General features: G+C 44.4%; 1 protein-coding gene and 1 non-coding gene across 7 annotated transcripts in view; both read left to right on the top strand.

The window, feature by feature from the left end:
- LOC130301974 (izumo sperm-egg fusion protein 1-like) overlaps positions 1-16,663 on the top strand; it is a 74,013-nt gene that overhangs the window by 25,933 nt on the left and 31,417 nt on the right. For 4 of the 6 annotated variants that reach the window (XM_056551658.1, XM_056551655.1, XM_056551657.1 and 1 more), the window contains exons 2-5: positions 8,642-8,864; positions 8,959-9,033; positions 9,118-9,201; positions 16,038-16,058. In XM_056551658.1, coding sequence (XP_056407633.1) covers positions 8,642-8,864; positions 8,959-9,033; positions 9,118-9,201; positions 16,038-16,058 — 403 coding nt within the window. Of the gene's footprint in view, positions 1-1,752; positions 1,833-8,641; positions 8,865-8,958; positions 9,034-9,117; positions 9,202-16,037; positions 16,059-16,663 lie in introns of all 6 variants that reach the window. The other 2 variants (XM_056551660.1, XM_056551662.1) reach the window with 1 other exon arrangement.
- On the top strand, positions 14,300-14,490 carry LOC130337320 (U2 spliceosomal RNA). The gene has a single exon (XR_008878238.1). It is a non-coding gene; the product is annotated as a U2 spliceosomal RNA (small nuclear RNA).

Genomic DNA, 16,663 nt, shown 5'->3' with positions numbered 1-16,663 from the left:
AGGACATGCTGGGAGTTGTAAGGGGGGATGACAATCTCCCGCACCACATGACTACAACTCCCAGCAAGCCCTTACTGTAAGGATATTCTGGGAGTTGTAGTCATGGGGTGCGGGAGATTGTTGCCCCCCCCTCCACACACTACAACTCCCAGCATATCCTTACTGTAAGGGCATGCTGGGAGTTGTAGTCATGCGCGGACGGGTGGCAATAAATGTATTAACCTATTTTTCTTTTTTTTTTCTCATTTCAGGTCCGTGTATCCTGTGGGCTACTTCGGATTCGATGGACTACTTGGATGACCAGCGTTTTTTTTATTGTTTAATGTTAATAAAACTGTTAACGAGGGCTTGAGGGGGGGAGTGTTTTTTGGAATAACTTTTTTTGAAACGTGTTTTTTTTTTATTTGCTTGACAGGCTTAGTAGTGGAAGCTGTCTTATAGATGGAATCCATTACTAAGCCTGGGCTAAGTGTTACACAGCTAGCGCTAACCCCCAATTATTAACCCGGTACCCACCGCTACAGGAGTGACGGGAAGAGCCGGTACCAACAGGCCAGGAGTGTCAAATATGGCGCTCCTGGGCCTAGGCGGTAACAGGCTGGTGTTATTTAGGCTGGGGAGGGCTAGTAACAATGGTCCTCGCCCACCCTGGTAACGTCAGGCTGTTGCTGCTTGGTTGGTATTTGGCTGAAAATAAAAATAGGGGGAACACTATACATTTTTTTTTTAATAATTAATTATATATGCAAAAAAAAGATAAGAGATTGAGAAAGTGGGCTGAACCGTGAAAGGAGCGCTGCCTCGCTTCGGCCGGTCAGTCAGCTCACGCTGACCGCATCTCTCTACCCCTCCCTTCAGCTTGTTTTAACGATGTTCCAATAAAGAAGACGTTTTAACTTCACTAGTAGGTGAGTGCAATCTACTTTTTTCTACTTGCATACTGCAAAAAAAAAATATAAGATTCCTCCTATTCTTAGCCAAATACCAACCAAGCAGCAACAGCCTGACGTTACCAATAGTGAGACCATTGTTACTGGCCCTCCCCAGCCTAAATAACGCCAGCCTGTTACGCCTAGGCCCAGGTACTGGCTCCTCCCAGCACCCCTGTCGCGGTGGGTACCGAGGTAATAATTGGGGGTTAGTGCTAGCTGTTTTGGGGGCTAACGCTAAGCCTCAGCTTAGAAATGGACTCTGTCTATAATACAGCTTCCACTACTAAGCCTGTCAAGTAAATAAAATAAAAAAACACGTTTAAAAAACATTTACCAAAAAAACACTTCCCCCAAAAGTCCTCATTAACCATTTTATTAACATTAAACAAAAAAAAAATGCTGATCAATGTACTCCCCTGAATCTAAAGTAATCCACAAGATACACGGATCTGAAATGAGAAGACAAAAAATTAGTTAGTACATTTAGGGGAAAAAAAGTGTTAAAAAATGTAAAAAAAACATATACATATCACACATTTTTTTCAAAGCTGCAAATTTGTCTTCTGAAGTCATTTATTGGTTTTTGCTTATGTGTGCTTAAAAAAATGGTATTCAAAAGTGATTTATTGGTTTTAGCTTATGTAAGCCAAATTTATCAACCCACCATGATAGTATAATAAATGTGTCATACATAAGCAAACCAAAAGCAAGAAAAAAATGCCTACAGAACTCGCTTACCAAACAACGATGATAAATGTCTCCTTTTTTTTTGTATAATTGTTTATTTCAAAGAAGTTTTTCCATTTAATAACAATTATAGAATATGAACAAGAAAAAAGAAAATATACATCAAACAGTGATATATGAAACTTTGGTAACAGAAGCACATATCGACTTCAGGTATAAATACAGTATGTTCAATCAATGGCATAGGAGTTTACAAATCTCACAATGTGTAAACACAGAATGATCTATTTGGATTCCCAAACATGTAAATCTATGAATGTGAAACATCGTAAGGTAGGCAATATTTATTGCTGGCGTAACTGGAAGGTAACCCATAGGACATGAGGTATGAGATCCTATTTATTGCTCAGTAAATGAAGAAAGATGGCAATAAAGTCAACAAAGGATATATGTAAGAGAAAAGAGAATGAGGAGGTAGAATAATGAGGGAAAAATAGAACATGTCTAGAGACATATAAGAGGAGAAGAACAAGTGTAAAGAAATAGAAGAAAATTAAAGCAAAGTAAAATATATATATATAAAAAAAAAAAATACCATACCCGCACGGTCTTATGTTGTGGAAAAGCATAGGAACTGATTAGGTCCTGTATAGTTCCTCCTCCCATAATTCCCAAGGGCGCCAAGTCGAATGGAATTGAGGTAAAGTTTAATCAATTAAGGCTGATAGGTGTTCCATTCGATTAATTTCCCTAATCCTGTCTAATAATACTGAGAGAGGTGGTGATTCCATACTTTTCCACCATTGGGCCAATAGGCACTTAGAAGCAGTCAGTATATGAAGGCAAAGCTTAACCTGGCATTTATGAAGGTAGTTCGGGAGGAGATTAAGGAGAAATATGGCAGGATCAGGTCGAGCCTTGAATCCAGTGATCTCATGGATAACATTATGGACTCTAAGCCAGTATTGTTTCAAGGATGGGCATTCCCAGAATATGTGAGGTAATGACCCTATATGGGTACCACATCGCCAGCACAGTTCAGAAACCTGGGGGAAGAATTGATGTAGTAGATCAGGGGTGTGGTACCAGAACATAATCATTTTAAATTAGTTTTCTTTATGGGATATGCAGGAAGATGACTTGGCAGCATTGGACCAAATTGAATGCAAACATTGAAGTGGGATAGGTTTACCTAGTGTGGCAGTGTGGCAAGGAAAGGGTGTATTTCCTTGGCTCACCCTGCAGAAGCTCTCACCTGCTTCTTAAGTAATGAGGCAGTGTCACGATGCCGGCTGGCAGGTGGTGGATCCTCTGTGCCAGAGAGGGATTGGCGTGGACCGTGCTAGTGGACCGGTTCTAAGCCACTACTGGTTTTCACCAGAGCCCGCCGCAAAGCGGGATGGTCTTGCTGCGGCGGTAGTGACCAGGTCGTATCCACTAGCAACGGCTCACCTCTCTGGCTGCTGAAGATGGGCGCGGTACAAGGGAGTAGGCAGAAGCAAGGTCAGACGTAGCAGAAGGTCGGGGGCAGGCGGCAAGGTTCGTAGTCAGGAGAGATAGCAAAGTTCTGGTACACAGGGTATAAACACACAAAAACGCTTTCACTAGGCTCTAGGGCAACAAGATCCGGCAAGGAAGTGCAAGGGAGGAGACTAGATATAGCCAGGAAACAGATGGGAACCAATTAAGCTAATTGGGCCAGGCACCAATCATTGGTGCACTGGCCCTTTAAGTCTCAGGGAGCTGGCGCGCGCGCGCCCTAGAGAGCGGAGCCGCGCGCGCCAGCACATGACCGCAGGAGACGGGAACGGGTAAGTGACCTGGGATGCGATTCGCGAGCGGGCGCGTCCCGCTGTGCGAATCGCATCCCCAACGGCCATGACAGGGCAGCGCTCCCGGTCAGCGCTGACCGGGGAGCTGCAGGGAGAAAGGCGCCGTGAGCGCTCCGGGGAGGAGCGGGGACCCGGAGCGCTAGGCGTAACAGTACCCCCCCCCTTAGGACTCCCCTTCTCTTTATCGGGTAACTGCCTCCCCTGGGATGAGGACACCGGGAAAGGAAGGAGGGATTCCTCAACGGCAGGCAGAACCGCAGGAGTAGGAATGGGGAGAGAGGGCAGAGGGCGAGACCTGGCACGGGGCAGTGTGACACCAGGACGAGGGCCATGAGGGGACACAGAAGCTTGCCTGGGAGGGGGGGAGGGGCATTTCCTGTGGCAGGCAGAGTCCTTAATGACCTTAGGGGGACCGGATACAGGAGGAACCACAGAGTTACGGCAAGGGTTACTGGGAACCGGTTTTAGACAGTTCTTGGCACAAGAGGACCCCCAACTCTTGATCTCCCCAGTGGACCAATCCAGGGTAGGGGAATGAAGTTGAAGCCAGGGAAGTCCAAGGAGAATTTCCGAGGTGCAATTGGGGAGGACCAAAAGTTCAATCCTCTCATGATGAGATCCGATGCTCATAAGAAGGGGCTCCGTGCGGAAACGTATGGTGCAATCCAACTTGGCTCCGTTGACCGCGGAAACGTGGAGTGGCTTGACAAGACGGGTCACCGGAATGCGAAATTTATTCACTAGGGACTCTCGAATAAAATTTCCAGAAGCTCCAGAGTCCAGGCAGGCCACGGCTGAGAGAGAAGAGCTGGCTGAAGCAGAAATCCGCACGGGTACCGTGAGACGTGGAGGAGCAGACTTGGAACCAAGAGACGCCACACCCACGTGAGCTGGGTGCGTGCGTGCGTTTCCCAGGCGTGGAGGACGGATAGGGCAATCCACCAAGAAATGCTCGGTACTGGCACAGTAAAGACAGAGATTTTCTTCCCTGCGGCGATTCCTCTCTTCCTGGGTCAGGCGAGACTTATCCACTTGCATGGCCTCCTCGGCGGGAGGCCCAGGCGTAGATTGCAACGGATACTGTGGGAGAGGTGCCCAGAGATCTAAGTCTTTTTCCTGGCGGAGCTCTTGGTGTCGCTCAGAAAAACGCATGTCAATGCGGGTAGCTAGATGGATGAGTTCTTGCAGATTGGCAGGAATCTCTCGTGCGGCCAGCACATCCTTGATGCGACTGGATAGGCCTTTTTTGAAGGTCGCGCAGAGGGCCTCATTGTTCCAGGATAATTCTGAAGCAAGAGTACGGAATTGTACGGCATACTCGCCAACGGAAGAATTACCCTGGACCAGGTTCAACAGGGCAGTCTCAGCAGAAGAGGCTCGGGCAGGTTCCTCAAAGACACTTCGGATTTCCGAGAAGAAGGAGTGTACGGAGGCAGTGACGGGGTCATTGCGGTCCCAGAGCGGTGTGGCCCAAGACAGAGCTTTTCCAGACAGAAGGCTGACTACGAAAGCCACCTTAGACCTTTCAGTGGGAAACAGGTCCGACATCATCTCCAGGTGCAATGAACATTGCGAAAGAAAGCCACGGCAAAACTTAGAGTCCCCATTAAATTTGTCCGGCAAGGACAGGTGGAGGCTAGGAGTGGCCACTCGCAGCGGAGGAGGTGCAGGAGCTGGCGAAGGAGATGATTGCTGAAGAAGTTGCGAATGTTGGCGCACAATGGTGGACACTTCCGACAGCTGGTGGGTTAGATGGGCGATCTGTCGGGCGATATCAGAGACAACTGGCAGGGGAACCTCAGCGGGATCCATGGCCGGATCTACTGTCACGATGCCGGCTGGCAGGTGGTGGATCCTCTGTGCCAGAGAGGGATTGGCGTGGACCGTGCTAGTGGACCGGTTCTAAGCCACTACTGGTTTTCACCAGAGCCCGCCGCAAAGCGGGATGGTCTTGCTGCGGCGGTAGTGACCAGGTCGTATCCACTAGCAACGGCTCACCTCTCTGGCTGCTGAAGATGGGCGCGGTACAAGGGAGTAGGCAGAAGCAAGGTCAGACGTAGCAGAAGGTCGGGGGCAGGCGGCAAGGTTCGTAGTCAGGAGAGATAGCAAAGTTCTGGTACACAGGGTATAAACACACAAAAACGCTTTCACTAGGCTCTAGGGCAACAAGATCCGGCAAGGAAGTGCAAGGGAGGAGACTAGATATAGCCAGGAAACAGATGGGAACCAATTAAGCTAATTGGGCCAGGCACCAATCATTGGTGCACTGGCCCTTTAAGTCTCAGGGAGCTGGCGCGCGCGCGCCCTAGAGAGCGGAGCCGCGCGCGCCAGCACATGACCGCAGGAGACGGGAACGGGTAAGTGACCTGGGATGCGATTCGCGAGCGGGCGCGTCCCGCTGTGCGAATCGCATCCCCAACGGCCATGACAGGGCAGCGCTCCCGGTCAGCGCTGACCGGGGAGCTGCAGGGAGAAAGGCGCCGTGAGCGCTCCGGGGAGGAGCGGGGACCCGGAGCGCTAGGCGTAACAGGCAGGAGGGAAGGGAGGTGTGTATATGAGATGGAGACTCAGTCTAATGTGGGCTCTTCCTAGGAGACAGCATGTGGGCTGTAGGGAAGAGACAGAGGCTGCTGAGGAGTACACAGCCCGAGCTATGAGTGGCTCAAAGAGAGTGACATGAATTGTGAGTAGAAGGTTGCAGGGGACATATGTTCAACCGGCTGAGGGAAGCTCAGCGGTTGTTAGTCAGGACAAGCTGATCTGTTTAGTCAGTGACCAGACGGTCTAGGATTTTGTTTTGTTCCTGTTTTTTTGTTTATTTCTTTCCCTGCAACCTGTCTAATAAAACTGGCAAGGTGCCAGATTTGCATTATAAGCGTTTGTTTGCTTGTTTATTGAGAAGAAACGCATCCTGTGGCGTGGTCCAGGACGATCCCAGAGCTAATCCCCAAGACGGATTGTCACACTAGGTATGATTCCAATTTAGGCATATAAGAGTGTGGGTTAGACTCTAAATCAGTAGGTGTTATTAGGAGATTGTATATTTGCGATATGAGGCCTTTGGAAGACACCAATTGTCTGCACATCTTCTCAAATGGAGTTAATGAGGAAAATTGTAAACTCGATGAGGAGGTAAAGAATTGGCTGATGATTTATCTGTGTAAGGTAAGTGAAGAGTCAGGGAGGCCATATTTATCCTGGATAGCTTCAAATGGCAATATGGCATGTCTAAGAGGATCTATCAGGTCTATTAGTTGGAACAATCCGGCCTTCACCCAAGCAGAGACCACATCATTACTAGTGTTGCTCGCGAATATTCGCAATTCGAATATTATTCGCGAATATCGCATATTCGCGAATTCGCGAATTTCGCGAATATAGCGCTATATATTCGTAATTACGAATATTGTTTTTTTTTTTTTTTTTTTTTTTTTTTTTTTTCTTCACAGTACACATCACAGTGATCATCCCTCTCTGCTTCCAGCTTGTGTGGTGTAAAGAAGACTGTAATACTACTATGTGAGACTGGCATATCTAATTTTCGCATATGCGAATTTTCGCACGCGTTGATTTTGCATATGCCAATATTCACTTATGTTAATTTTCGCATTCGCGAATTTTCGCATACACGAATATTCGCATATGCGAAAATAAAACTAGGACATAACGAATATACGAATATTCGCGAATATATGACGAATATTCGTCCATATATTCGCGAATATTCGCGAATTCGAATATGGCCTATGCCGCTCAACACTAATCATTACCAGTAGTCAATGGAATATAAGGGTTAAAAAATATATTGACCAATAAGGATTTAGGGGATTTAAGCAGGAATTCAGAGGAGGACTTCTCCCACAATGAATACGTGAGTCTCATGGGTCCCAATAAATCTCTTGAAAGTTGCACCGGGTTCTGAATTCTCCTTATTAAGCAATACTAATAAAAATAAGTTTTAAAGCGTACCCGTCAGATCCAACAAAAATGTTTTTTTTATATATCACTCAGTACCTAATCCTGACAATCTACATCTAATTTTTATGTGTCTAGCACCTTTTATTTTTTTTTTTTATTACACTTTAAATTTAGCTCACTAGTCTGAAATCCTCTCAAAGGGAGGAGGCGTGGCCTCACTGTGCAGGTCTCCGCCCCCTCCCTCAGTGTGCTGTCTGCTCACATCTCCCCTAGGGACACAAGCTGACAGTTGGAGGATTTTTCCTCCAGCTATGAGCCCTGCGCTCACAGATGTCAATCAAGGAAGTGTGTCCATGACATAGGTGATGACGCATGGACACAGCAGGACTACTATGTGTCCAAGCAGGCAGGGGGGGGGGCAGTTGTTTGACTGGGTTTTCTAGTATGAAATACAGAAAATTTTTGGTTTTGCATGCTTTACAACATATCAAAAGTTTTTGTACCTGACAGTGCCCATTTAAGGGTGGGCCTTAGTTAAGGGTTTTGCTCCCCAACGGGGGTGGGTTTATCCCCCTTCTTGCGGATTGTAAAGTAAGAGTTCATTTTCGTGCCACTTTTATTTTATTTCTTTTTTTGTGCCAAAAATTGACTAATTCAGTGCCAATTTTTTTTTGCTACCGCCACATCGGATTTTTTTACACCAAAATTGCACATTTTGGTGCCAAATTTTACATCCTGGAAAATTCTGACAGAAGCATCTTATGTAATACTCCATGATTACTAGAGCCCAGACAATAACTATATAAATAAAACATTTCTATGGCTGAAATGTAAGTTCAGGTACAAGTGAGCATGAAAAAAATAAGAAAGAAGCAAAAAATTATAATTCTAATAATAATTATTTATTTTTCAATAATTGATTAAATAACACCTTCCCCCCCCCCCCAAAAAAAAAAAACTAAAGAAGAAAAACAACAACAAAAAAAAAAACTACAACCACTTCTGTGATTTCTACACTACAATAAGCTGGTGTGAAATTTTTGATGTAAAATGGACTCTCAACCCTTTGAAAATATCATGTAAAACATAAAATTTACATAGCAATGCCTACTTTTGCAAAACTGGTGTAGTTGGTGTAAATCTTGGATAATTCTCATGTAGAACACTTTGAATATCTGATGTGAACTTTTTGATGTGAGAAGTTTTGAATATGACCCCCAGTGTGTGTGTAAGGCTATAGAATTTGTCAGCTTTGTTTTCTTCCTCCACCAGACTATGATGTGGCGCCTACTGGTAATATGTCTACTCAGTGGACAAGCCCTATGTTGTATACAATGTGACAGAAGGGGCAGAGATGCCATAGATGATTTCATGAACTTTATCCATGACAAAGTGCTGGACGTGGAAACACAGGAATACAACACCTTAAGACATCATGCAAATGCAGCACAAAAAGTCATAATGGATTACCTGGAGGATGAGGTCAAGATATTGGGTAATTATTTTCTTACAAATATTATTATTATAAAAATAAAAAATTTGATTATGAATGCTGAAAACTAATGATTGTATCCATGCTTTGATTCCAGATAAACAGGCTATATCTGAGATAGCAGATGAATATAAAATAGCTGTGGGTATAATCGAGAAATTAAAAGATACAGGTAAAACATGTATAAACAGAAATGAAAAGATTTTTGTTTTTGAGCAGAGACTAATATGTCATTGTTTGTCTTCATAAATTCCAGATGTCCAGCTTCTTCACACCATTCAAGATCAATTCCAAAAGCTAAAGGACAAGATCAAGCATATTGTCAAGGACGCAGAGAGAAGTAAGTGAAATATTTCTCCATGTCTTACAAGTTATGTATCCTAGACTTATGTTGATAGAACGTTGATTCAGGGATTTATTCTGATCACCATATTTAGAGTCAGGAAGGAATTTTTCATCTGTCATGGGGCTATTGGTATCAGCCTCATAAAGGTTTTTTGTCTTCATCTGCATCAACATAGTATGGTTATAGGTTAAACTTGATGGACGTTTGTCTTCTTTGAACTACACTGCTCAAAAAAATAAACAGAACACTAAGATAACACATCCTAGATCTGAATGAATTAATTAATCGTATGAAATAATTTAGTCTTTACATAGTTGAAAGTGCTGACAACAAAATCACACACAAATTATCAATGGAAATCAAATTTATCAACCCATGGAGGTCTGCATATGGAGTCACACTCAAAATCAAAATGGAAAACCACACTACAGGCTGATCCAACTTTGATGTAATGTCCTTAAAACAAGTAAAAAATGAGGCTCAGTAGTGTGTGTGGCCTCCACGTGCCCATATGTCCTCCCTACAACGCCTGGGCATGCTCCTGATGAGGTGGCGGATGGTCTCCTGAGGGATGTTCTCCCAGACCTGGACTAAAGCATCCACCAACTCCTGGACAGTCTCTGGTACAACGTGGCGTTAGTGGATGGAGCAAGACTTGATGTCCGAGATGTGCTCAATCGGATTCAGGTCTGGGGAACCATAGCATCAATGCCTTCCTCTTGCAGGAACTGCTGACACACTCCAGCCACATGAGGTCTAGCATTGTCTTGCATTAGGAGGAACCAGGGCCAACTGCACCAGCATATGGTCTCACAAGGGGTCTGAGGATCTCATCGTCAGGCTACATCTGGCAAGTACATGGAGGGCTGTGCGACCCCCCAAAGAAATAATACCCCATACCATTACTGACCCACCACCAAACCGGAGGAGGATGTTGCAGGCAGCAGAACATTCTCCACGGCGTCTCCAGACTTTGTCACGTCTTTCACATGTGATCAGTGTGAACCTGCTTTCATCTGTGAAGAGCACAGAGCGCCAGGGACGAATTTGCCAATCTTGATGTTCTCTGTCAAATGCCAAACGTCCTCACCTGTGGACGTCGAGCCCTCATACCACCCTCATGGAGTCTGTTTCTGACCGTTTGAGTGGACACATGCACATTTGTGGCCTGCTGAAGGTCATTTTTCAGGGCTCTGGCAGTGCTCCTCCTGCTCCTAATTGCACAAAGGCGGAGGTAGCGGTCCTGCTGCTGTTGTTGCCCTCCTGCGGCCTCCTCCATGTCTCCTGATGTATTGGCATGTCTCCTGGTAGTGCCTCCATCCTCTGGACACTACGCTGACAGACACAGCAAACCCTCTTGCCACTGCTCACATTGATGTAACATCCTGGATGAGCTGAGCTACCTGAGCCACTTGTGTGGGTTGACTCCGTCTCATGCTACCACTAGAGTGAAAGCCCCGCCAAAACATCAGCCAGGAAGCATAGGAACTGAGAAGTGGTCTGTGGTGACTACCTGCAGAACCACTCCTTTATTGGGGGTGTCTTGCTAGTTGCCTATAATTTCCACCTGTTGTCTGTTCCATTTGCACAACAGCATGTGAAATTGATTGTTAATCAGTGTTGCTTCCTGAGTGGATAGTGTGATTTCACAGAAGTGTGATTGACTTGGAGTTACATTGTGTTGTTTTAAGGGGTACTCCGGTGGAAAACTTTTTTTTTTTTTTTTTTTATTAACTGGTGCCAGAAAGTTAAACAGATTTTTAAATTACTTCTATTAAAAAATCTTAATCCTTCCAGTATTTATTAGCAGCCGAATACTACAGCGGAAATTATTTTCTTTTTGAAACACAGAGCTGTCTGCTGACATCATAAGCACAGTGCTCTCTACTGACATCACTGTCCATTTTAGGAACTGTCCAGAGCAGCATATGTTTGCTATGGGGATTTTCTCCTACTCTGGACAGTTCCTAAAATGGACAAAGAAGTCAGCAGAGAGCACTGTGCTCATGATTGACAAAATAGCAAAAGAAAGAAGCAGTTCACTCACAAATCCAAATGCTGTGCTGTTTATTGAAAGTAGTAGTTACATTGGCAACATATGGTGAGATGGAACGGCAGGGCAAGAGCTGTGGCGGAGCCCTGTCCGAAGCGACGGCGCCGTTTCACGCCCTCTGGGCGTTTCTTCAGGTCCGGGATTGACCAATTGGGTCAATTCCAGGCCTGAAGAAACGCCCAGAGGGCGTGAAACGGCGCTGTCGCTTCGGACGGGGCTCCCCAACACCTCTTGCCCTGCCGTTCCATCTCACCATATGTTGCCAATGTAACTACTACTTTCAATAAACAGCACAGCATTTGGATTGGTGAGTGAACCGCTTCTTTCTTTTGCTCTTTTCGTCAATGAAGGCCATATGTACACTTATAGCGTGAGCACCACCATACATCCAGCCTAAGTGAATTGAGCGCAATACTGACTGACAACAGCACACAAACGTAGTCCCTGGGAGCAGTGCCAGGTGTCTCTTGTTTTAGAAACTGTGCTCATGATGTCAGCAGACAGCTCTGTGTTTCAAACAGAAAATAATTTCCACTGTAGTATTCAGCAGCTAATAAGTACTGGAAGGATTAAGATTCTTTTAACTTTCTGGCAACAGTTGATTTAAAAAAAAAAAGTTTTCCACTGGAGTACCCCTTTAAGTGTTCCCCTTATTTTTTTTGAGCAGTGTATATAACTATGTCTATCACCTTAAAGACCAAGGGTGTAACGGTAAGCCCTTTGTCTTTGGTGGTTAAAGACCGAGGTCGTACCTGTGGTCCCATTACCAGCATTACCGGCATTAACCCTTTAGATGCACCAATCAGAGTTGATTGCAGTGTCTAAATGCTGGGTTAACTGTGCCGGTTCGCTCAGTGAAGCTGATCGGGAACATCGTGGTGAAATCGCGATTAGCTGAGTGGACGACGGGAGGGCCCTTACCTGCCTCCCCGTCGTCTGATTTGCCCTCTGAAGCCTCAGCAGGCTAGAGCAGCAGAGCACCGATAACATTGATCAATGCTGAGCCAAACCTCAGCATTGAACAGTGTATGCAATCAAAAGATTAACAAAAGTGAATTAACCCCTTCCTAATAATTAACCCCTTCCCATTTTTTAAAATAAAATAATGTAATAACATTTTTTAATAATCATATGTGGTACCGTTGCATGCGTAAATGTCAACACTATTAAACTTTAGGGTTAGTTAAACTGCACAGGCGATGGTGTACACGTAAAAAAAATACCAAAGTCCAAAACTTTTCATTTTTGGTCACTTCATTTACCATAAAAAAAAGTTCATAAAAAGTGATCAAAAAGTCCAATCAAAATAAAAATGGTACAGAAAAAAACTATCAGATCACAGTGCAAAAAATGAGCCCTCATATAGCCCTGTATGTGTAAAAATAAAAAAGTTATAGGGGTCAGTAGTAGTATTAAATTAAGCATACTAATTTTGGTGCATGTAGTTATAATTTTTTTTTATGTAGTAAAATAAAAAAAAACTATATAAATTTGGTATTCTTATAACCATATGGACCTAAAGAATAAAGATAAGGTGTCATTTCTACTGAAAAGTGCACTGTGTAGAAATGGACGGTCCCAAAACTCCAAAATAGGGTTGTTTCTTTTTTAGTAAATCCCACAATTAATGTTTTTTGGCTTTGCTGCCGATATTTTTATAAAATAAGTGATGTCAATACAAAGTACAATTGCTGATGCAAAAAACAAGCCTTATATGGGTCTGTAGGTGCAAAATTGAAAGAGTTATTAATTTTACAAGGGGAGGAGGAAAAAAATTAGACTGTAAAAACTAAAATTGGCCGGGTCCTTAAGGCCAAAATGGGCTTGGTCCTTAAAGGGGTACTCCCCCTAGATTTTCTATCCCTTATACAAAGCATAGGGGATAAGATGTGTGATCACGGAGGTCCTGCCGCTGAGACCCCCACGATATCTGCTACGGCACACTAGTCATCCTGTGCACGGAGCTTACTTTGCTCTGTGTCGACTGACTAGTGATGCAGCGCCAGAGGCTCGTGACATCACGGCCACGCCCCCCTCGTGACATTACGCTCTCTCTCTCTGAATGCAGGTCTATGTGTGTGGGCGTGATGTCATGAGCCTCCGGCACCACAGCCGGCGTTCTGAACGATTTTGGTCGCTGCAGGGAGATCGCAGGGGGTCCCAGTGGCAGGACCCCTGCAATCAGACATCTTATGCCCTATCCTTTGGATAGGGGATAAGATGTCTAGGGGAAGAGTACCCCTTTAAGGGGCTATACAGAACCAGCTCAGTGATTACATGTACAGCCTTCACATATATTTTATAACTGATAGGTAGTTTATCTTTGTTTCAGATTGTCCCAAAATGTATATCAATGTTTCACAGATGTAGCAGAGCTGAATTTATCTTGAAATAGTAGATATGGCCAGGGCCAATACATCTCTTTCATGGCCCACTAGGTTAACATCGTGCAGTACGAGGCTCCACCACAACAAGGCCTGGAATTAGTAGTACCTGTGTAGAAGTACAAAAAGAAAAGGCCCAGGAAAGGCACCTTGTGCGTTACCCTTAAATCATCAAAAGAAAGGGGGGGTGGAGTAAAAGACTCTATAAGATGGATTCTTTCCGATCTGAAGAAGGGGTTGCTATATCCTGAAACACGTTATTGTTTTACTTGTTTTTATTCACTCAATAAAAAATACATTTTATTTCACATCCCTACTCTGGTTGTGATATATTGTCCTGGATACCTGGGCGCCTTTGTAAAGGTCGTTTTTTCATTGTCTACTGGAATCAGTAGTGACACCTCCAAGGGTGTGCTGATTCGATTTATTCCTGACACCTATCCTTCTCAAACAGGTCCTCCTTAACGAACATCTTGCAGTCCCTCACAGGGGAAACTTAAGCTCTTCCCTGCTTTCATCGGTGCAAAGTCAAGCACTGCCAAGCCGTATTACATCTGCTAAATCTGGGCAAGAAAAGCCACAAATTGGAGGACTTGCTGCCCTGTCTGTGCAGGAAGTTTCATACTGGCTCTCTGCTCATAAGAGATTGGGAAACATCGCTTCTCGGCCTTATGGCTAAGATTATGTATAGTATCTGTTCTTATCAGTTTAATATCTGACATGTCCCCTATCTGGGGACAATATATTAAATGGATTTTTGAGAACGGGGGCCGATTACGAAGCTTGCTTCCGTCACCCCATGCATTGACCCGATATGGCAGTATCTTTGGGTACAGTGCACCAAAAAAAAAAAAAAAAAGAGAGAGAGATTGGGAAACATGGTCACCGATAACGGCACAAACCTTGTGGCTGCACTGCATTTTGGGGTGTCATGACACACTCTTCCTGTATGGCACATGTGCCAAATCATCATAAAATGTTTCTTTGGAATCTGTCAAAGGGATAGGGAACGTGGAACCTACACAAAGTGACAGTGATGATGACTATGACTAACCATGGCAATATGGGACAGCGGCAGAACCTGTTAGGTCCTCAGAAAAGCTAGAAAAGATGGCGAGCTGTATGTTTTCTTGGTTGCTTGCTGACATTGTGCATATAAAGGAAAGAGATGCGTACCAAAATAAGCCAAAATAGGTTAACGATTTTCCCCTTCCAAGAGGGAGGCAAAATTTTATTTTTATAGGTTTTAGTTATGCAGCCAGCTTGCCACGAATGGAGGTTCATTGTCTGCTTCTCATTACCAAAGGGATGTTTATCACCACCTGAACAACCAGAATGATGCATACCTGAGCTGCGTCATTTCTCTGACACACACCATAAGCCTGTACCCCATGGACTTCTGGGTCACCAGATTAGACTGTTGGCCAGAACTTGCCCAGTTTATCATAGGTGTTCTGTCTTGTCCACCTTCCAGTGTAGCATCAGAGAGAGAGTGCTCAGTGCAGCAGACGTTGTCACCCCAAACCGAATAAGATTGTCTGTCAACAAAGTGAAAAAACTTTGATAAAATGAATCAGGCATGAATTAGATTATCATGAACCAATTTAAAACTTCTGTGCCTGATGCACTGATTAGATAGAACTACCACCACCCCTGCTGTCCACTGGCTACAACTACCACCAGTCCACCAGAGCCTGCTGTCCGCTGGCTACTGCACCTACCTCTAGTCTACCACAGCCTTCAGTCTGCCACTAATACTAGTCCACAACTGCCTGCTGTCCACTGGCTACTATAACTACCACTAGTCCACCTCTGCCTCGTGTCAATTGGCTACAACTACCATTAGTCCACCAATGCTTGCAATAATTATCAACTGCTGAAGTTGAGTTGTTCTTTTCTGTCTGACAACAGTGCTCTCTGCTGACATCTCTGCTTGTCTCTGTAACTGCACAGAGTAGAAGAGGTTGGCTATGGGGATTTGCTTCTACTCTGGGCATTTCACGAGACAGGTGTCATCAGAGAGCACTTAGACAGAAATGAACAACTCAACTTCACCAGTCCATAAGTACTGAAAGGATTAAGATTTTTTAATAGAAGTAATTTACAAATCTGTTTAACTTTTTGGAGCCAGTTGATATATAAAAAAAGTTTTTTTCCTGTATAACCCCTTTAACACTTATAGCCATGAAATTAAACACCAAAATCCAATGGGAAAAAGTTCATTTTTGGTCTAGAAAAAATCAATTCTTGGGCCATTTGCCAGGCCGAAAAATAGCCTGAACTACTGTATAGGACCATAGCATCAGGGTTAATATACATGTATATTCTGTTTCACTGATTTGCTTTTTTTTCTTAATAGTAATTTGCAATTCATTTTATGTTTCACCTTTTAGGGAGATGCCCAAACAAACTAGGTGAGTTCTCACAGATAATTTTCTATTACAACATTCTATATTAAATCTATGGGTCAAATATATAGTAATAGAAAATGTAGAAACACAGTCGACACTGCACCTAGTCCCAATGTACACCACCTCTCGTGTGAACACGAATCAGTCTATGCACTGACAACTTCGATAAATACATCAATCCATATGGTGCTCTGTGATGCAATAAGGAAAGGCTCAAAGTCCCAATGTACCGTATATATGCCAAGTTTTTCAGCACGATTTTTTGTGCTGAAAACGCCCCCCTCGGCTTATACTCGAGTGAACTCTCCGCCTGTCAATCCCTTCTCAGTGGTCTTCAACCTGAGGACCTCCAGATGTTGCAAAACTACAACTCCCAGCATGCCCAGAAAGCCATCAGCTGTCCGGGCATGCTGGGAGTTGCAGTTTTGAAACACCTGGAGGTCCGCAGGTTTAAGACCACTGCGGCCTTTGTCATCATCCAGACCCCCCCCTTTGGTTTTCTACTCACCTCCCCTCAGTGGGAAGGAAGGATGAGCTGGTCCGGGCCATCTATGCTGCAGGGGCCGTCCGGTGGGGAGGGTTAGTCGTTCCGGGCTGTCCAACTTCAC

Source organism: Hyla sarda, chromosome 1, assembly GCF_029499605.1.
Source record: "Hyla sarda isolate aHylSar1 chromosome 1, aHylSar1.hap1, whole genome shotgun sequence".
NCBI lineage: Eukaryota > Metazoa > Chordata > Amphibia > Anura > Hylidae > Hyla > Hyla sarda.
The sequence above is the reverse complement of the archived record's forward strand: the minus strand, read 5'-3'. Positions and strand labels throughout refer to the sequence as shown.